The sequence below is a fragment of the Salvelinus sp. IW2-2015 genome, linkage group LG6.1 (assembly GCF_002910315.2).
Source record: "Salvelinus sp. IW2-2015 linkage group LG6.1, ASM291031v2, whole genome shotgun sequence".
Lineage (NCBI taxonomy): Eukaryota > Metazoa > Chordata > Actinopteri > Salmoniformes > Salmonidae > Salvelinus > Salvelinus sp. IW2-2015.
Window position 1 is genome coordinate 8,537,210 of NC_036845.1, and position 23,016 is coordinate 8,560,225.

Below are 23,016 nucleotides of genomic sequence, written 5' to 3' on the forward strand. Positions count from 1 at the left end.
ATCAAGGAATCTTTGTGTTGTCTGAGAATTTATAGCACAACTTTTGATGCTCCTTGGTTGGGGTCTGAGCAGATTATTTGTTGCGATTGCAAACGTAATAAAATGGTGGTCCGATAGTCCAGGATTATGAGGAAAAAACATTCAGATCTACAACATTTATTCCATGGGACAAAACTAGGTCCAGAGTATGACTGTGGCAGTGAGTAGGTCCAGAGACATGTTGGACAAAACCCACTGAGTCGATGATGGCTCCGAAAGCCTTTTGGAGTGGGTCTGTGGACTTTTCCATGTGAATATTAAAATCACCAAAAATTTGAATATTATCTGCTATGACTACAAGGTCCGATAGGAATTCAGGGAACTCAGTGAGGAACGCTGTATATGGCCCAGGAGGCCRGTAAACAGTAGCTATAAAAAGGGATTGTGTAGGCTGCATAGATTTCATGACTAGAAGCTCAAAAGACAAAGATATCTTTTCTTTTTTTCTTCTTTTTTTTGTCAATTTAAATTTGCTATCGTAAATGTTAGCAACACCTCCGCCTTTGCGGGATGCACGGGGGATATGGTCACTAGTGTAACCAGGAGGTGAGGCCTCATTTAACACAGTAAATTCATCAGGCTTAAGCCATGTTTGTCAGGCCAATCACATCAAGATTATGATTAGTTATTGACTATAACTGCCTTTGAAGTGAGGGATCTAACATTAAGTAGCCCTATTTTGAGATGGTATCACGATCTCTTTCAATAATAGCAGGAATGGAGGAGGTCTTTATCCTAGTGAGATTGCTAAGGCGAACACCGCCATGTTTAGTTTTGCCCAACCTAGGTCGAGGCACAGACATGGTCTCAATGGGGATAGCTGAGCTGACTACACTGACTATGCTAGTGGCAGACTCCACTAAGCTGGCAGGCTGGCTAACAGCCTGCTGCCTGGCCTGCACCCTATTTCATTGTGGAGCTAGAGGAGTTAAAGCCCTGTCTATGTTGGTAGATAAYATGAGAGCACCCCTCCAGCTAGGATGGAGTCCGTCACTCCTCAACAGGCCAGGCTTGGTCCTGTTTGTGGGTGAGTCCCAGAAAGAGGGCCAATTATCTACAAATTCTATCTTTTGGGAGGGGCAGAAAACAGTTTTCAACCAGCGATTGAGTTGTGAGACTCTGCTGTAGAGCTCATCACTCCCCATAACTGGGAGGGGGCCAGAGACAATTACTCGATGCCGACATCTTTCTAGCTGATTTACACACTGAAGCTATGTTGCGCTTGGTGACCTCTGACTGTTTCATCCTAAAATCGTTGGTGCCGACGTGGATAACAATATCTCTATACTCTCTACACTCGCCAGTTTTAGCTTTAGCCAGCACCATCTTCAGATTAGCCTTAACGTCGGTAGCCCTGCCCCCTGGTTAACAGTGTATGATCGCATGCATGAGCATGCTGTATAACTCTGATGAAAGAGCTGAGCTAAATATGCCAATTGTTTTGTATGGAAAAATCTAAAATTTAAGAGGTGATTATTTTACAACCAAATAATTCACTTTTTATTTGACAATCCCTTGAAAACGGCATGTAGTTGTCAATGGTTTAAGTGGAGCTGGGGGTCTCCTTGCCCTCTAGCACGCAAATCGAATGCTCTGCACCGTATTGTGACATTTTATTGATAACGACCTATAACAATGGTGGTGGGGTGGCACTGTTTCTCCCCTACTGCGCATTCTATCTTGAAAATTACTTTTTAACAATTTGGAGCACTATTTWAGATTATTCAGATTTAAGGCGGAGCTAATTGATTCTATCTGGTACAGGATATGGCATCAGAGGAAACAGAATGTTACAGCTAGCGTTTACCTCATAACACTACACCCAATGGATTTTCGAAGAAATGGATAATACAATTATTGTATGAAGTGATCAATAACTCCAAAAGCAGAAGTTTGTCAGCAGTTTCCAGGCCTTTTAAAGGGGTCTTATATTGAGATGAGTCCAAGTCCCATATCATCTGTGTAGATGTTGTGTACTGTACGACTCCGCTCATGTCTTGAGGGTTGGAAACATCTTGATGTTGGAGTGAACTATCATTTTAGATTAGGGCAGTTGTTCCATGTCCCCTGGGATAAAGCAGGGTACTGGGTAGTGTCTGCCTGCTAGGGGGCTGGAACACATGTAGAGGCATACTAGATGAACCAGATGAGAACCATGAGTCATGGTCCTCATGATTTCACTGTGATGACTACCAATAACCTCCATGGCTCCCAAGGAACTGGTGACAGTACACACACACACACACATTCCTGAGAGCGGGGAACCTGATCCTGATTAGCATTAATGGACGTAGGAGATGTGTCTGTGCCCTCAGGTGGATGTTTTCCTGTTGGGAATGTGATCCCAGAGTTTCCATCTGGATCCGTTTGTCCCGCTGGAGACCGTGGACCCCTCATTTCTGATTTGTTCACTTGGATGGAGAGAAAGGAGACTCAAGGCCATGGTGTGGTTGAAGTAACACATTTGTGTATATGAATTTAAATTCAATATGCAGATGTGAGGGCAAGTTACAGCTTAGATGCAAGAGCATAGTACAAAATTAATAGCATGGCATTTACTTCTACACTATGTCAAAAGCAGTGGCTAAAAAGCCCTAATGGCTAAGAAACGAATTGCACAAAAGGCCAATTATTCTTGAGTCTCAAGGCTAGAGGTCGACCGATTATGATTTTTCAATGCCGATACCGATTATTGGAGGACCAAAAAAGCCTTTTTTRCCCTCTCCTATATACACTGCTCAAAGAAATAAAGGGAACACTAAAATAACACATCCTAGATCTGAATGAATGAAATATTCTTATTAAATACTATTTTCTTTACATAGTTGAATGTGCTGACAACAAAATCACACAAAACATTATCAATGGAAATCAAATGTATCAACCCATGGAGGTCTGGATTTTGAGTCGCACTCAAAATTGAAGTGGAAAACCACACTACAGGCTGATCCAACTTTGATGTAATGTCCTTAAAACAAGTCAAAATGAGGGTCAGTAGTGTGTGTGGCCTCCACGTGCCTGTATGACCTCCCTACAACGCCTGGGCATGCTCCTGATGACGGTGGCGGATGTCTCCTCAGGGATCTCCTCCCAGACCTGGACTAAAGCATCCGCCAACTCCTGGACAGTCTATGGTGCAACGTGGCGTTGGTGGATGGAGCGAGACATGATGTCCCAGATGTGCTCCAATTGGATTCAGGTCTGGGGAACGGGGGCCAGTCCATAGCATCAATGCCTTCCTCTTGCAGGAACTGCTGACACACTCCAGCCACATGAGGTCTAGCATTGTCTTGCATTAGGAGGAACCCAGGGCCAACCGCACCAGCATATGGTCTCACAAGGGGTCTGAGGATCTCATCTCGCACTAATGGCAGTCAGGCTACCTCTGGCAAGCACATGGAGGCTGTGCGGCCCCCCAAAGAAATGCCACCCCACACCATGACTGACCCACCGCCAAACCGGTCATGCTGGAGGATGTTGCAGTCAGCAGAACTTTCTCCACGGCGTCTCCAGACTCTGTCACGGCTGTCACATGTACTCAGTGTGAACCTGCTTTCATCTGTAAGAACACAGGGCGCCAGTGGCGAATTTGCCAATCTTGGTGTTCTCTGGCAAATGCCAAACGTCCTGCACGGTGTTGGGCTGTAAGCACAACCCCCGCCTGTGGACGTCGGCCCTCATACCACCCTCATGGAGTCTGTTTCTGACCGTTTGAGCAGACACATGCACATTTGTGGCCTGCTGGAGGTCATTTTGCAGGGCTCTGGCAGTGCTCCTCCTTGCACAAAGGAGCGGGTAGCGGTCTCTGCTGCTGGGTTGTTTGCCCTCCTACGGCCTCTCCACGTCTCCTGATGTACTGGCTTGTCTCCTGGTAGCGCCTCCATGCTCTGGACACTACGCTGACAGACACAGCAAACCTTCTTGCCACAGCTCGCATTGATGTGCCATCCTGGATGAGCTGCAACTACCTGAGCCACTGTGTGGGTTGTAGACTCCTCTCATGCTACCACTAGAGTGAAAGCACCGCCAGCATTCAAAAGTGACCAAAACATCAGCCAGGAAGCATAGGAACTGAGAAGTGGTCTGTGGTCACCACCTACAGAACCACTCCTTTATGGGGGTGTCTTGCTAATTGCCTATAATTTCCACCTTTTGTCTATTCCATTTTCACAACAGCATGTGAAATTTTTTGTCAATCAGTGTTGCTTCCTAAGTGGACAGTTTGATTTCACAGAAGTGTGATTGACTTGGAGTTGCATTTGTTGTTTAAGTGTTCCCTTTATTTTTTTGAGCAGTGTATATTTTGTAATAATGACAATTACAACAATACTGAATTAACACTTTTATTTTAACTTAATATAATACATAAGTAAAATCAATTTAGTCTCAAATAAAGAAACATGTTCAATTTGGTTTAAAAATATACAAAAACACAGTGTTGGAGAAGAAAGTAAAAGTGCAATATATGCCATGTAAAAAAGCTAACATTAAGTTCCTTGCTCACAGACATGAGAACATGAAAGCTGGTGGTTCCTTTTAACATGAGTCTTCAATATTCCCAGTAACCTCTACGAGCCTCTACCCCGGGTCCGGGAGCACCCCCACCCCCCCACACACTGATTAGCATACCTAGCATAGCTTCACAATAAAGTATAGCATCTAAATATCATTAAATCACAAGTCCAAGACACCAGATGAAAGATACAGATATCTGTGAATAAAGCCACCATTTCAGATTTTTTAAATGTTTTACAGGGAAGACAAAATATGTAAATCTATTAGCTAAACACGTTAGCAAAATACACCACTATTCTAACTCCATCAGTTTCTTACTCCTTCAGGTGCTATCACCAATTCGGCCTCAACTAAGATATTGATATCCACTAACCAAGAAAAAACCTCTTCAGATGACAGTCTGATAACATATTCATTTATAGGATAGTTTTTGTTAGAAAAAAGTGCATATTTCAGGTAGAAATCACAGTTTACAATTGCACCCACCATCACAAATCGACTAGAATTACTAGATAGAGCAACGTGTATGACCAATTTACTCTAATAAAACATTTCATAAAAATAGACAAAGCATAGCAATGGAAAGACCCAGTTCTTGTGATTTCAGACCATATTTCAGATTTTCTAAGCGTTTTTCAGCGAAAACACAATAAATCGATAAGTTAGCATACCACATGTGCAAACGTTACCAGAGCATCGATTCCAGCCAAAGAGCGCTATAACGTAATCACCGCCAAAATATATTAATTTTTTCACTAACCTTCTCAGAATTCTTCCGATGACACTCCTGTAACATCATTTTACAAATATACATATACAGTTTGTTCGAAAAGGTGCATATTTAGCCATACAAAACCGTGGTTACACAATAAAAATACTAGGAAATCAAGCCTCAATATGTCTGACGTCATCTATCAGAGTGATCTAGTTTAATTGAAAGCTAATCATATACTTGACTAAAAAATACAGGGTTGACAGCAATCGAAAGACAAATTTTTCTTAATGCAACCGCTGATTTACATTTTTTAAATTATCCTTACTTTTCAATACAGGGTTGCCAAGTGAAGGCTATACCAAACAAATGGCGAAATATGCGTTTAAATATTTCGACAGAAAACGACGATTTATCATATTAAATATTGCTTACTTTGAGCTGTTCTTCCATCAGATTCTTGGGCAATGTATCCTTTCTATGTTATAAAACGTCTTTTGGTCGATAGATGTCCTCTGTCCTTCGAAATGTCCACCACCAACGACCGACACCCTAAAACGTGTCCAAACTTTCAGAGTGCACAACAAAGAAATTCCTCAAAATCGCACTAAACGGAAAATAAATTGCTATAAAACGGTTCAAATTAACTACATTATGATGTTTTTAACAACTATAACGACTGAAAACATGACCGGAAAATATTGCTGGTTAGAAAACGATTTGGAACGAGCAGGTCCGATGTCCTTTACGCTTCAGGCGCACAATGAGAAAGGGGGGTCTCTGTACATTTTCGTCTTTTATAATGGCTGTGAACGTCCCATCGATTTCATTGAAAACGTGATGACGTACAGACACCCAGAGGAAGACGTAGGCAGTGTCGGTTTCTTCATAGCATCACTGTCACCTTAAAAACAGACCCCAGATCAGAGGTAAAAATTTCTGAAATCTGAACCCTGTCATGAAAAGTGCTGTAGAAATTGTTCTGTACCACTCAGAGACAAAATTCCAACTTCTATAGAAACTAGAAGGTGTTTTCTATCCAATTAACAATAATATGCATATTGTACGATCAAGAATTTAGCACGAGGCAGTTTAATTTGGGAGACACAAATATGCTAATGCGGAACAGCACCCCTATATTGCAAGAGTTAAGAAGTTTTAGGTTGTAGTTATTATAGGACTATTTCTCTATACTATTTGTATTTCATATAGTATTGCCAGCCTAATCTCGGGAGTTGATAGGCTTGAAGTCAAACAGTGCTGTGCTTCAAGCATTGCGAAGAGCTGCTGGCAAACGCAGGAAAGTACTGTTTGAATGAATTCTTACGAGCCTGCTGCTGCCTACCACCGCTCACCGCTCAGTCAGACTGCTCTATCAAATCAGACTTAATTATAATATAATAAACACACAGAAATACGAGCCTTAGGTCATTAATATGGTCAAATCCGGAAACTATAATTTAGAAAACAAAACGTTTATTCTTTCAGTGAAATACGGAACCGTTCTGTATTTTATCGAACTGGTGGCAACCTTTAAGTCTAAATATTGCTGTTACATTGCACAACCTTCAACGTTATGTCATAATTATGTAGAATTCTGGCAAATTAATTACGTTTTTTGTTAGGAAGAAATGGTCTTCACACAGTTCGCATCGAGCCAGGCGGCCCAAACTGCTGCATATACCCTGACTCTGCTTGGACTGAACGCAAGACAAGCGACACAATTTCCCTAGTTAATATTGCATTTTTTTTTAAACATGCATTTTTTTTAACTAAGTTTCCAGGTTTAAAAATATATACTACTCTATTGATTTTAAGAAAGGCATTGATGTTTATGGTTAGGTGCATTGGTGCAACGATTGTGCTTTTTTTCGCTAATGCACTTTTGTTAAATCACCCGTTTGTAGGCTGTGATTCGATGATAAATTAACAGGCACCGCATTGATTATATGCAATGCAGGACAAGCTAGTTAAACTAGTAATATCATCAACCATGTGTAGTTAAATAGTGATTATGTTAAGATCGATTGTTTTTTATAAGTTAAGTTTAATTCTAGCTAGCAATTTACCTTGGCTCCTTGCTGCAGTCATAACAGGTGGTCAGCCTGCCACGCAGTCTCCTCGTGGATTGCAATGTAATCGGTCATAATCGGTGTCCAAAAATGCAGATTACCGATTGTTATGAAAACTTGAAATCGGCCCTAATTAATCGACCATTCCGATTAATCGGTCGACTTCTACTCTAAGGCTATATAGTCTTTCTGAATTACGTATACATGCATCATTGCAGACGTGGGGTGATATGAATCTCATTCAACTTATCAATTGAACAGTTAGGCATCTACTGATTTTGGTACAGAGAGTGATATTCAGGAGCTAGAGCTAGTTCAAGGTTGGATTGTCACAAGTTGAGGCCTCTGAGAATTCTGTGATCAGGGTTATAGAAAAACACTTGTACCGTGACCGGGAGTTCCGTATGGCGGTGCACAATTGGCCCAGCGTCGTCCGGTTTAGGGGAGGGTTTGTCCGTGAGGCTTTTCTTGGCTCATCGAGTTCTAGCGACTCCTTGTGACGAACCAGGCGCCTGTAAGCTGACATCGCGGCTTGTTTCGGAGGACGCATGACTCGATCTTCGCCTCTCCCGAGCCAGTTGGGGAGTTGCAGCGATGAGACAAGATCATAACTAACAATAGGATATCACGAAAAAGTGTCAKATTTTAAAGCCAAAAATATTTTTTTTTTTACCACTTGTACTTCAAACCATTAACTTTTGTGTAAGCAATTAAGCAGGTTATGCTTATTATTATGGTAAGCAAAGATCTGTAGGATATGGCATCCGATATGAGTTCTCCTCCATGCAGCTGACGCTACGCTGATTAGGGAGAGGAGCAGTCTGCCCCGTCAGACGCGCACTCTCTTTTTCACATACACACACGTGCGTACTGCACACCGTGTCATTACTGTGGGTTGGGAGAAGAGTAAATGTCACATCTAGAACAGTTGTAACTAGTTAATGTCAGTGTGTGTGTGATGATGACGACAACAGCGTTCAATGTGTTAGTGTTGAGAGAGCTCTGGAGCTGACCTCAAACCATGCATCTTGTGATGCCTGTTCTAGGATTCCCCTGTGTCCCTATCTAGTGTGTGTGATGTCCTGTCATTGTTAGTGTGGCTTTTAGACCATTAGTGTGTGACTGCCTCATAGCATTAGTGTTTTTATCTGATCTAACGGGACAAAAGCTCCCCCTCTCCACCACCCTCCCTCCCTTTACCTTTCTCACCCCCCATCCACCTCTCTTCATCCCATTACAGGCTCTCTAGAATGGCCTGTAATGGGATCTGAGGCCTTCTGTCACCACAGAGGAGGGAGAGGAGAAGGGGATGAGACTACAGAGGGAGGAGAAGGAAGAAAGGCAGGAGAGGAGAGAGATTGTGGAGAGAAGATTTTGTGTATTTCAAAACTGAGACAACATCCATACCTCTCCTAAGTGTGCACAGTTCCTAAGTAATTTCAATGCACTTTGTCTCAAAGAAGATTCTTCAACTATATATATATATATATTTATTTATTTATTTTAATCTCTCTTAGCTGTGCCGTTGAGGAACTAGAGCAAGCACACTAGTAGTTGTTTTGAACACAGCCCAGTATCCCCGCCTTTACCCAATTACTGTTGGTCCATTATAAATCGCAATCTGGGTCAGGTGAGCATAATCTGAGAACTTCTATTGCCAACATGACTAGCTAAATTATAAAATAAGATCTTCGTGTTAGGCTTTCACAAGGCAGGTCATAATTTTGGTTCTCAGAAATGAGTCGTGTGCATTCAGATGCATGGTGCGCAGCAAATTTCCTTCACAACAAACAGGCTCATTCTGTTCAAGACAACCCAGGGTATCACACCAAGTCATCTTGTACAAACATAGTGATCATAAACCTTGACACTATGACATGCGTTTTATGCAGTGTTGGAAAAAGTATGCAATTGTCATACTTGAGTAAAAGTAAAGATGCCTCAATAGAATATGACTCAAGTAAAAGTGAGTCACCCAGTAAAATACTACTTGAATAAAAGTCTGGAAGTATTTGGTTTTAACATTTACTTTTGATAGTTAAGTATATTAATTGCCCAAATATACTTAAGTATGAAACATAAAAGTATTAATCTGTTCAAATTCTTTATTAAGCAACTCGGAAGGCACCATTTTCTTGTTTTTTAATTTACAGATAGCCAGGGGAACACTCCAACACTTAGACATAATTTACAAATGAAGCATTTGTTTTTAGTGAGCGCTAGATCAGAGACAGTAGGGATGACCAGGGATGTTTTCTTGATAAGTGTGTGAATTGGCCAATTTTTCTGTCCTACAAAAATGTTGCAAAAGTTGCCCAGACTAAGCTCTGATGTCATGTATAGCATGTTACTTTACATTCTAATTCTACTATACAGTTAATCGGGTCAAATGTTATTTGTCACATGTGCCGAATATAACAAGTGTAGACCTTACAGTGAAATGTTTACTTACAAGCCAACAATGTAGTTAAGAAAAGTGTTAAAGTATTTACTCAAACTGAAGTAAAAAATTGTAAAAATGTAGAAGTAAATAATTAATGAGCAACAAAAAAAGAACAGTAGCGAGGCTATATACAGGGGGTACTGGTACAGAGTCAATGTGCGGGGGCACAGGTTAGTCCAGGTAATTGAAGTAATATGTAGGTGGAGGTAAAGTGACTATGCATGGATAATAAACAGAGTAGCAGCAGCATAAAAATGGGGTTGGGGGGGACAATGCAAATAGTCCGGGTAGCCATTTTGATTAGCTGTTCAGGAGTCTTATGGCTTGAGGGTAGTGGTAGCAGAGAGAACAGTCTATGATTAGGGTGGCTGGAGTCTTTGGCAAGTCTCTGACACTGCCTGGTATAGAGGTCCTGGATGGCAGGAAGCTTTCCCCAGTGATGTACTGGGCCGTACGCATTACCCGCTGTAGTGTCTTGCGGTCGGAGGCCGAGCAGTTGCCATACCAGGTGGTGATGCAACCAGTCAGGATGCTCTCGATGGTGCATGTGTAGAACTTTTTGATGATCTGAGGACCCTTGCCAAATCTTTTCAGTCTCCTGAGGGGGAACAGGCGTTGTCGTGCCCTCTTCACGACTGTCTTGTTTGGACCATGATAGTTTGTTGGTGATGTGGACACCAAGGATCTTGAAGCGCTCAACCTGCTCCACTACAGCCCCGTCATTAACCCTATCCTGTCATGTCACATCAGTCATAATGACATATTTAAATCCTGAAAGGATAGAAGGGAGTGCGGAAGGAAGGATGTACTTTAAAAGGGCTTCTGGCTGCCCTAGGGACCATGTCCTCTTTCTCTCCTCTCTCTGTAGTGTTTCTTTCCATCTGAGAGTGATGACATTCACAGGCCTCCATCCTCTTATCCTTAAGCCCCTCTCGGGAGCTGTGTGTGTGTTTACGCGCTCTGATGGTTTAACCGGCTTGTGTGTGTGTGCAGTAGCACAGTTATGGGTCAGTGATTTAATGGGAAATGGAGCAGCTCTTCTGGCCCTCAATGTCCCTAAAGAGACTGACACACACACACACACACACACACACACACACACACACACTGTCTTTCCCCAAAGAGCATGTGTCTGATGTATAGTACAGACACAAGTAACATGTCCCTAAATGTCTCAGGGAGAGAGAGGATCGGTCATTAAGTCTGAGGCAGGTCTCACTTTCAGAGAATCTGAGAAGGAGAAAAGAGCTATGGTACCTTACCTGTGAGTGCGTGCACACAGACACCGCTAGATCTGAGTGAAAGAAGTGTACAGTAACAGGCATTAATATTCTGACACATCTGACCTGTTCTATTCTAGCAGGGACAAAGGCTGTGTGTGATAGGGCCTGGCCCCTTGTCTGTGACTGGTCTCAGTCTATAGCTGTTCTGTATAGCCCTGTTCTCTATAGTCTTGTTCTGTTATTCAGAGACCACAGACAGCGTGTTGTTGATGACAGACCATTAATCACCTGTCTGTCTCTGGCACACACACACACACACACACACCTCTACCCTAACACACACCTCTCAGCCCCTCTTAGCCAGGACAAAGGTCTGAGTGTAATTGAGTCTTCTGCTTCAAGAGGCTCTCCACCTAACAAAGAGAAACACTAAACCAACACCACACAGACACTGTAGACTAGGAGTTCCTGTTAGCGTGACAGAGAAAGAATGGTTAGGGATGGATAGATGGAGAGACAGATGAAAGTATGTGTCAGGACAGAACAGAGGGACAAAGAGGGAGGGGTAGAGGAAGGGGAGCTGAAGAGGTGGATTGACGAGAGGGGTAAGGCTACACCCATCTACAGCTACTTACATCTCAGGAGAGGGGTGAGGATGGAGGGAAGGTGAAGGTGAGAGGGATAGAAAGAGGGTTGGAAACACTCAAATTAAAGTGGGAGGGAAGGGGAGAGAACCAGATAAATAGAGATGAGCTGGACTAGTGTGTTTCTATTTTAGGAGGTTTTKTGTTGCTGTTCAGGAGCTAGATCTGATTCGTAAGACTCAATACAGACTTGAGGGTTTGGGGAACAGAATTAGGTTCTGAGCTAGTTCGGAATGCATTCCTCTTGATTTCCATAACACACAGACGCGCGCGCACACACTGTCTTGGTACCATCGGGGTGTGTGCACGTGCATGCACATTTAGAGAATGCAGTCCTCTGGTCCAGTGCAAGCAAACAAGAGGCTGGAAGGGGATGGGGCTAATACACACACCCCTTCCCTGTGGAGTGTGTGACTTGACATGTAATCTAAACTCAGCAGCATCTCCAGGCCTCTAATAAAACACACATCAAAGACATACTAGCAGGCCTGGCATTTAACACACCCACACACGCTATACACATACCGGTAACTGCCAAAATAATGGAAACACTTGAGTAAATGAGGGATACAATGTATGTTGAAAGCAGGTGTTAAATTAATTAAGCAATTTATATCCCATCATGCTTAGGGTCGTATATAAAAATGCACAGTTGCCTATTTTATTTTGGCTATCATGGTTAAGAGATCTGACTTTTTGAAAGAGGGGTCTCAAAGGAGCATAGGGGGTTTAAAGTGTCTGTGTGGGGTTGCACATTTTGGGGAATATTCAGAGGTGTAAACTTTCCATGGGATTTAACGGAAATATATGCAAATTAATATTAATACCGTTTAAATGTAGATGTTTTTTGCATTGGATATATTTACCATATCATATGGAGATAAACCTTTTAACTTGTCATGAGTGAACATAATTGCAAATTATTAAATCATTCCAATAGAAAAAAGGAAAAAAACTTACTTACGAATTTTATTTTAATTAAATGAGTTGACTCTTCACATGGGATGATTTCACTGAACAAAAAAAATAATTTTGAATGATCCCCAATGATCCATCGCATTTTCCAAAAACGTTGGAAGTTTACATACATTTAGGTTGGAGTCATTTAAAACTRGTTTTTCAACCACTCCACAAATTTCTTGTTAAACAAACTATAGTTTTGGCAAGTCGTTTAGGACATTTACTTTGTGCATGACACAAGTCATTTTTCCAACAATTGTTTACAGACAGATTATTTCACTTATAATTCATTGTATCACAATTCCAGTGGGTCAGAAGTTTACATGCACTAAGTTGACTGTGCCTTTTTAAAAAGCTTGGGAAATTCCAGAAAATTATGTCATGGCTTTAGAAGCTTCTGATAGGCTAATTGACATCATGTGAGTCAATTGGAGGTGTGGATGTATTTCAAGACCTACCTTAAAACTCAGTGCGTCTTTGGGAAAATCAAAAGAAATCAGCCAAGACCTCAGGAAAAAAAATGTAGATCTCCACAAGTCTGGTTCATCATTGGGAGCAATTTCCAAATGCCTGAAGGTACCACGTTCATCTGTACAAACAATAGTTTGCAAGTATAAACACCATGGGACCACGCAGCCGTTATACCGCTCAGGAACGCGTTCTGTCTCCTAGAGATGAACGTACTTTGGTGCGAAAAGTGCAAATCACTCACAGAACAGCAAAGGACCTTGTGAAGATGCTGGAGGAAACGGGTACAAAAGTATCTATATCCACAGTAAAACGAGTCCTATATCGGCATAACCTGAAAGGCCGCTCAGCAAGGAAGAAGCCACTGCTCCAAAACCGCCATAAAAAAGCCAGACTACGGTTTGCAACTGCACATGGGGACAAAGATTGTACTTTTTGGAGAAATATCCTCTGTTCTGATGAAACAAAAATATAACTTTTTGGCCATAATGACCATCGTTATGTTTAGAGGAAAAAGGGGGAGGCTTGCAAGCTGAAGAACACCATCCCAACTGTGAAGCACGGGGGTGGCAGCATCATGTTGTGGGGGTGCTTTGCTGCAGGAGGGACTGGTGCTCTTAACAAAATAGATGGCATCATGAGGTAGGAACATTATGTGGATATATTGAAGCAACATCTCAAGACATCAGTCAGGAAGTTAAAGCTTGGTRGCAAATGGGTCTTCCAAATGGACAGTCACCCCAAACATACTTCCAAAGTTGTGGCAAAAGGGCTTAAGGACAACAAAGTCAAGGTGTTGGAGTGGCCATCACAAAGCCCTGACCTCATTACTATGGAACATTTGTGGGCAGAACTGAAAAAGTGTGGAGGCCTACAAACCTGACTGTTACACCAGCTCTGTCAGAGGAATGGGCCAAAATTCACCCAACTTATTGTGGGAAGCTTGTGGAAGGCTACCCAAAACAACCTCCTCAGTGTCCACCTCTTGAACATCAGACTCTGAGGTGTCATCCTCACTGTCACTTTCCAACCTTTCCAACCTCAAAAAGCCAAAAATTTGCCTGGATGGCCACCAATTTTTCAACCCTTGTTGGTCAGCCTGTTGTGTGCCTTGGTGTGTGTGTTCCCAAATAAGGACCAGTTGCTCTCTGAGGCGGCTAATGTTGGTGGGATTTGGAGGATGATGGTGGCAACAGGGGAAAGAGCCTCAGATCCACAAAGTTCCTTCCACCAGGTGGCTGATGAGATATGTTGGCACGACTGCCGTATTGCATCTCCATCCAATGCCCTTGCTTGGAAGTGTACTTCTTCAGACTGCCAAGAACCTTGCCCTCTTCCAGGCCAAGGTGGCAAGACACGGTAGTGATGACACCATCGGTCTTGTTGATCTCTGCACCAGACAGGATGCTCTTGCCAGCATACTTGGGGTCCAACATGTACGCGTATGGGCTTCAGGCAGAAGTCTTCACGCTTTTTAATGCATTTCTGAACTGCAGTTTCCTCTGCTTGGAGTAACAGTCAAGTACGGATTTCTTATCTTACATCTGCAAGCAGAGTCTGAACATCAGACGGGATGGCATTGTCAGGCTGCTTACCACTCTCCCAAAATACTTCATCCAGGAGGATCCTCTTGATGAGGTTGTCAATATCAGCAGACTGTGACATGGCCATTTCTTGGATTGACTCCTTCCCCTCCAGGAGACTGTCAAATGTGATGACAACACCACCCCAACGGGTGTTGCTGGACAGCTTCAATGTGGTGTTCTTATTCAAATCAAAGTTTATTTGTCACGTGCGCCGAATACAACAGGTGTAGTAGACCTTACAGTGAAATGCTTACTTACAGGCTCCAACCAATAGTGCAAAAAAGGTATTAGGTGAACAATAGGTAGGTAAAGAAATAAAACAACAGTAAAAAGACAGGCTATAAAAGTAGCGAGGCTACATACAGACACCGGTTAGTCAGGCTGATTGAGGTAGTATGTACATGTAGATATGGTTAAAGTGACTATGCATATATGATGAACAGAGAGTAGCAGTAGCGTAAAAGAGGGGTTGGCGGATGGCGGTTAGCCAATGTGCGGGAGCACTGGTTGGTCGGTTGGTCTTCTCACTTTGCTTGGTGAGGTAGATTGCTGCTATAACTTGATGCCCCTTCACATGCCTAACAATTTCCTTGGCTCTCTTGTAGAGTGTAGCCATTGTTTTCAGTGCCATGATGTCCTTGAGGAGCAGATTCAATGCATGAGGTCCAAGGTCATCGATGACTGCCTTCAGCTCATCTGCAATGTAGAGACCGATGTGTCTGTTGTCCCTTGTGTCTGTGCTCTTGTAGAATACTGGTTGAGGGGTGGAGATGGAGTTAATTATTCCTTGCCCATGAACAATCGACCACTCATCAGAGATGATTGCAATACAGTCTGCTTTCTCTATGATTTGCTTGACCTTCACTTGAACTCTGCATCCAGCAAATGAGTAGATTAAACATGTCTGGTTTGAGGGGTGTATGTTCGGCAAAGAACATTCAGAAATCTCTTCCAATACACATTGCCTGTGAGCATCAGAGGTGAACCAGTTGCACACACAGCTTGAGCAAGTCATTCATCAGCATTTCTCTGACTGCGTTCCTCCATTGAGTCAAAAACTTCTGATTCCAGGATGACCATGAGCTGTTGCTATCGATAAGGTGTCTGATTCATCATTTTCACCTCGAATAGAAGTAGAGGGACTTTTGTCAGAGGTTGCTTGTTGTGAGCGCTGAGGGAACTTTATGCACTTGGCCAGATGATTCTGCGTCTTTGTTGCATTCTTCACATATGATTTGGCACAGTATTTGCAAATGTACACAGCTTTTCCTTCTACATTAGCTGCAGTGAAATGTCTCCACACATCAGATAGTGCTCGTGGCATTTTCCTGTAAAGAAAAAAAAACCAAATACAATTCCATGTACAGATAAATAGTTAAGCAGTTAGATTAAACAACTCCTTTGTAAAATAAATGTTTTAAAATGAAACATGTATGGAAATAGGTGAATTAACACTCCTCAATTAGGTTCCTCAATTAGGTGTTATAAGCAAACTTTTTTTTGATGAATTTAAGCAAAATTTCACTAATTCCAGGGCTTACTTTGCAAATGTACTTGAACTGTACAAATATACTTTGCAACCCTGTGTGTGTGTCACCAGATCTCAACCCAATTGAACACTTCTGGGATATTCTAGAGCGGTGCCTGAGACAGCTTTTTCCACCACCATCAACAAATCATCAAATGATGGAATGTCTCATGGAAGAATGGTGTCGGATCCCTCCAATGAAGTTAGACACTTGTAGAGTCTATGCCATGGTGCATTCAAACTTGTGTTGGGCCCACACCCTATTAAGACTCTTTATGTTGGTGTTTTCTTTATTTTGGCAGTTACCTGTACAAAGACATGTTTTGTTAAAGTGTATCGCGTTATTGTATCTGAGCTCATCGTGTGCGTGTGCAGGCTTCAGGTAATAATAAGTTGCTTTGTCTGTAGATGACAGTATGTTTACTGTCTCTAAGGAGACTTAAGATCTGATTATGACAGAGACATGGAGGTGAAAAACTTGACATTTTTTAAAAGCAATTTTCTAGTTTGTTTTAGTCGATTTACAAAACTACATTTAAGAAAAGTACAACATGTCTAAAGTTTACTTTTCAACGTTGCCTGCTCCCTAGCGTGCTCACTACTTAGAAAAGGTAATATTGTAGTGCTTCCCTCTCCCCTTTTCATGACGATGCTTGCAGCCACTTGAGTGAGTGAATGCTAACTACCGACCGGAACATTAAGCTAGCTAAGACTAACACAGACTATACAGCTACAAGTAGTGAGTGGAGTTACAAACGGACTATACTAAACAAGTTAAATTTCTTACCTGTGATAATGTTTTCCACACATAACTACGTGTAGCCTACTTGGACACTGCGTCCCCATATTTCCCACTCTCCCACACCAGATACCCTGAAGACACAGGGCGCTTCTCGCAGGCTTTATTTTCCTACATGGGAGCATTGCGAGCCGTAGGTTGTGATTTTTTGACCTGGCTACATGTACATTGAACAACACAGCAGTTTTCAGCATGTTCTGTTATTTCTGTAGAACAAAATCGATGATGAAGTTGCCTCTTACAATTGGGGTGAATGAGAGGGACTTTTTGTTTTCTGCAATTTGTGGGCATGGTTGAGGGAATTCAATATTACGTGAATGTTGACTGGGACTATCTCTTGTTTCTACAAGGTTCCAGCACTGTTATTACCTACAGTTATAACTCTTCCTGAATCTTAACCCTTACTGCTAGAGGAAAGTATATGAGTTAACCCCATCTCTATAACTGGGTTATACTGTATGTCACACATATGCACTCCCTTTAGCAGCCTCCTCAGTAAATTACGCTCATGTAAACTGTAAGGGAAGTTAACCCTCTGACCATTCATTAACCCTTAACACACGTCTATCTGGATGAAGAATGTACGGCTTGATTTATAGAGATACTTAAACTAACAAATCTAACCATTCTGTACCCCAGCTGCTCTGACAGGGAGAAGTGTGTGTGTGTGCGCTCCTCCCTACCAGCTGGGAGTCTTCTCCTCTTGAGGTCTCTTTCTCCCCAACTCTTCCCCTGATCTCCCTCTGTCCCTTTCTCTTCCTCTGTCCCTCTCTCTTCCTCTGTGACCCCTGAGGACGGTAATATGTCAGTGATGCTCTATAACCTACCGTCTCATCTGAACTCCTACTTTAATAAAGGCTGGCTAAGGGAGATGAGCTCAGTTTATTTGCTCTTTGCTAAGTGTGTTTGTGTTCGGGCTGAGTGTGTTTGTGTAAAACGCCACTGTAGTAAACATACTCCAGTTCAGTGGATGCGGCAAGTGTCATTAATACTATGCTACCCACTGTGCGTGTTTGAGTTTTGCAGTTCGGTTCCCAGCCTGTCAAAACTGTCATATTTCACTATGAAACTTGGGTAAGGGAGTACAGAGTTGGGAGGGTGAGAGGGTTGATGAATCCAAAGATTGGGACTAACCCCCCCCCCCCCCCCCCCCCAGCGCACACACACACACACACACTGTCCTATCTCTGTGAAATCTGTCTCTCCTTATTTCTCCTCCGAGTCCCCCCGGCAACGTCCCTCTGAGTCAGCAAACAAACAACTATAACTCTCTGTGTGTGCCTGATTGGCTGATGTGTGTTTTGAGTGAAAACAATGTCTGGTTTTATCTTCAGATCAGCTAATAACCCAACATAGCCTGATGATTATGATAGTCCACACACACACGCAAGCAAGCTCTTACATTCACACGCTAGCTTACACACGCGTGCATTCCTTGGAGCCGTTGTTGTAATCTTAATTCTTGACCTATTATGTGACCTCTGTGTGCTTCGGTCTACACATCTCTCTCGCTCTGTCTTTCTCTTTGGATTTTCTGAAGATTTGGAATCCTGCCTAATTTCTGTGTTTAGACTATAATATAATGTTGAGATATCTGAGAGATGTCCCTCTCTTGTCTTTGTAGGAGACGTGTCTGGTGGCTCCTGAGTCTCCGTCTGAACAGGCCAGGAGAGTCTTCCAAACCTTCGACCCAGAAGGTAATACTGTTGAACGATAGTCTGATAGTCTCTAGTGTTGGGCGGTATCCACATGTTCATACCGTTTCAGGAACCATAATGTGGTATACAGTATTACCGGAAGTGCACACAAGGGGCAATATTAAAATAGAAACGCACAACAATTTAGGCAACGGGGATCTTGATCCAGGAGGGGATTGATTGTCTCTGCTGTAACCAAGACGCTTGATCTTGACACTTAGCCATTTAGCAAGCAAGTTATCAAACCAAATGCATAGCTGGATATCATTTGACACATCTTAGGTTTCTTATAGTTGTAAGCAGTGGCGTAGCACGCACCCCCGCAGACCCTGGTTTATCGGTATTGAATATCATACCATCTGTATTTTCAAATGCCCCAACATACGGTATAAACGGTATATTGCCTAATAGTGTGTGTCTCTCTCTCTCTCTCTCTCTCTCTCTCTCTCTCTCACGCTCACGCTCACGCTCACGCGCCCTCTCGCCCTCTCACTCTCTCACCAATATCCTGGACATGTTATCTTTTCTCCTCTCCTTCCTGGTAGAGCATGTGCCTGTATAACCTCCCACTCCTATCTTCTCATCCTCTCTTTTCCTCATCCTCTGAGCAGGGGTCCTCTCTTGTCTCATCTCTGCTGTTGTTTTGGGGTTAGTGTGTGTGTCAGTTTGTTCAGCTCCTCGTCATTTCGGACGGTCAGCTGCAAGTGACGAGGAATGATGCGAGTCTTGTCACAGGCAGTGTTGCCGGCCTACTCCAGGATCTCAGCAGTTAGGTACTTGAGCACGGTGGACAGGTAGACTGGTGCGCCAGTGCCCACACGCTGCCTTTGCACAGCAGCCTGTGCACACGGCCCATGGGGAACTGGAGCCCGGCACGGGATGAACGTGTCTTTGCCTTCGCCCTGGCCTTGCCTCCCGTTTTACCTCTTCCACTCATATTGGTAGCTTCAGTAAGTCAGAGAGAGTCCAATTCTGAAGTGTTTAAAGTTCAGCCATGAACTCCGAAGCAGATTCAAACAACTATCTGCCATCCCCGTCCACAACGCCCTAGCAAAACCGAAACCTACTTGAAGGTAATAAATGGACATGGATGGATGTCGAATACTGACTTGTATCACGGGTGACCTAGCTGGAGAAGGGAGGGACATAGAGTTCTACTTCACTCTCTGAGCCTATACTGAGTCACTGAGGATGTCAGATTCTGAAGCCCCGCTGCTTTCTAATAACTACCCTCTGCTTTTGGTCGTGGCAAGAAGGTGAGCTGAATGAATGATGGGGGGGATACTTTTGATAATATAGTGTATGTGGACACCTGCTCGRCGAACATCTCATTCCAAAATCATGGGCATTAATGAAGTTGGTCTCCTCTTTGCTGCTATAACAGCCTCCACTCTTCTGGGAAGGRGTTCCACTAGATGTTGGAACATTTCTGTGGGATCTTGCTTCCATTTAGCCACGAGCATTAGTGAGGAAGGGCACTGATGTTGTGCGATTAGGCCTGGCTTGCTGTCGGCATTACAATATATCCCAGAGGTGTTTGATGGGGTTGAGGTCAGGGCTCTTGCAATCAATAACATTTATTTCAGCCAATGTCACAAAGTGCTATACAGAAACTCAGCCTAAAACCCCAAACGGGAAGCAATGTAGAAGCACAGTGGCTAGGGAAAAACTCCCTAGAAAGCCAGGAACCTAGGAAGAAACTTATAGAAGAACCAGGCTCTGAGGGGTGGCCAGTCCTCTTCTGGCTGTGCCGGGTAGGGATTATAACAGAACATGACCAATATGATCAAACTTTCATAGATGACCAACAGGGAATAGTAATATTTATAATAATCATCATCCATCATCATCACAGTGGTTGTAGAGGGTGCAACAGATCCGCACCTCAGGAGTAAATGTAAATTGGCTTTTCATAGCTGATCTTTGAGGTCGAGGCAGCAGGTGTGGTAGAGAGTCGAGAAAGGCAGTTCCGGTACAAGGAAGCAGTTCCGGTACAGGGAAGCACATCTGGTGAACAGGTCAGGGTTCCATAGCCGCAAGCAGAACAGTTGAAACTGGAGCAGCAGCAAGACCATGTGGACTGGGGACAGCCAGGAGTCATCAGGCTAGGTAGTCCTGAGGCAAGGTCCCAGGGCTCAGGTCCTCCGTGAGAGAGAGAGAGTTTTAGATGGAGGGAGAGAGAGAGTATGTTTTGTTAGAGGGAGCATACGTAAATTCATACAGGACAGGAGAAATACTCCAGATATAACTAACTGTCCATAGCCCCCCGACACACACTATTGCAGCATAAATACTGGAGGCTGAGACGGGATGGGTCAGAGACTCTGTGGCTCCTTCCGACGATACCCCCGGACAGGGCCATCCAGGCAGGATATAACCCCACCCACTTTGCCAAAGCACAGTCCACACAGCGCTAGAGGGATATCTTCAGTCAGGCCAGTCAAGTTCTCGACAAACCATTTCTGTATGGACATCGCTTTGTGCACGGGTACGTTGAAACAGGAAAGGGCCGTCCCCAAACTGTTGGAATATAATTGTATGCTGTAGCCTTAAGATTTCCGTACACTGGAACTAAGGGGCCAAGCCCGAAGCGTGAAAAACAGCCCCAGACCATTATTCCTCCTCCACCAAACTGTACAGTTGGCACTATGCATTGGGGCAGGTAGCGATCTCCTGGCATCCGCCAAATCCAGATTAATCTGTCGAACTGACAGATGTTGACGCGTGATTCATCACTCCAGAAAACCCATTTCCACTGTTCCAGAGTGCAAAGCTCACCGCCATTGGACCACTCCAGCCAATGCTTAGCATTGCGCATGGTGATCTTAGGCTTGTGTGCTGCTGCTCGGCCATAGAAAACCCATTTCATGAAGCTCCCGACAAACAGTTATTTTGCCGACATTGCTTCCAGAGGCAGTTTGGAACTCAGTAGTGAGTGTTGCAGCCGAGGACAGACGAGTTTTATGCGCTACAGCACTCTGTGGTCCCGTTCTGGAGCTTGTGTGGCCTGCCACTTTGCAGCTGAGCCGTTGTTGCTCCTAGACTTTTCCACTTCACAATAACTGCACTTACAGTTGACCGGGGCAGCTCTAGCAGGGCAGAAATTTGACGAACTGACTTGGTAGCATCCTATGATGGTGCCACGTTGAAAGTCGCTGAGCTCTTCAGTAAGGCCATTCTACTGCCAATGTTTGTTTATGGAGATTGCATGGATATGTGCTCGATTTTATACACCTATCAGCAACGGGTGTGGCTGAAGTAGCCGAATCCACAATTTAAAGGTGTGTCCACATACTTTTGTGTGTGTGTATATATAATGTATGTATGGAGAGATGGCGTTACCCATGGTATGTGTGATTGTCACACTACACGATGAGTGCGTGATGCATGTTGCTGGAGTGTGAGTGTGTTCAGTTGAAGGTCACCGTAGTTATAACACACACCCCCCATGGACCAGACCTGCACACACATTTGTGTGTTTGTCGCTGTCTTTGATATGTGTGTGTGTGTGTTCCAGCAGGAATCTTTTCTGACGGCGTAAACAACATTCCTCCGTTTCGTGTTTATAAGAACAATATGCCTCTTGACGTGGCTGAGGGGGTGTGTGCGCCTGTTTGTGTTGTTGAATTTTCGAACAAAGTGAGCCCCACCAGCTGAGAGTGGTCTTGTCTGTTCTGGTTGCCTCCACATCAAATATGTAGTAAACACACTGACCCGTTCAGACCAGAGAGGGAGAAACAGAGAAATTGATAGGTCTGTTTGCACTGAGATGTGTTTCTGCTGTTTCGTGAGATTTTTCATTTACGCCATATGGATGTTTATACACACACTAGAACCAGCAGAGCTGAGAGCAGTGTCAAAGCCCTATAAATCTGCCAGTGTCACATCTAGAGTCGGCCCAGTTCACTGTGTTATAGAAGAGAGGCGCCAGAGTGTACACACATCCCATATGCACGCAATAATTTACACACAAATGTCTCACATGCACGGAATAACACATACACACACAGGTCTCCCATGCATGCGATAACATACACTTAGGTCTCGAATGCATGCATGCAATAACACACAGCTTCGTTAGTGTTTCACACAGAATTTGAAACTTAGGGTAAAGCTATGACTCAGCTGTAGTTCTTCCCAGTATGTGTGTACAACACATGTACAACACACATACTGTACGCGTGGCGCGCACACACAATCATATGTTAGTGTTTTAAGTAGATGGGTAGGACATGCGTGCACACACGTGGTAGTGTTTTAAAGCTGGTCCTCTCAGGTAGAGAAGTCATAGCTGAGGAATGTAGGTTAGACAGAGTAGAGGACAAGGCCG

General features: G+C 43.4%; 1 protein-coding gene and 1 pseudogene across 2 annotated transcripts in view; one reads left to right on the forward strand and one right to left on the reverse strand.

The window, feature by feature from the left end:
* Positions 1–23,016, forward strand: part of LOC111964981 (ubiquitin carboxyl-terminal hydrolase MINDY-3) — a 51,436-nt gene that overhangs the window by 9,118 nt on the left and 19,302 nt on the right. For both annotated transcript variants that reach the window (XM_023988888.2, XM_070443988.1), the window contains one exon: positions 18,614–18,686. In XM_023988888.2, the coding sequence (XP_023844656.1) occupies positions 18,614–18,686 (73 nt within the window). The remainder of the gene's footprint in view (positions 1–18,613; positions 18,687–23,016) is intronic.
* On the reverse strand, positions 19,313–19,623 carry LOC111964984 (histone H2A-like; annotated as a pseudogene).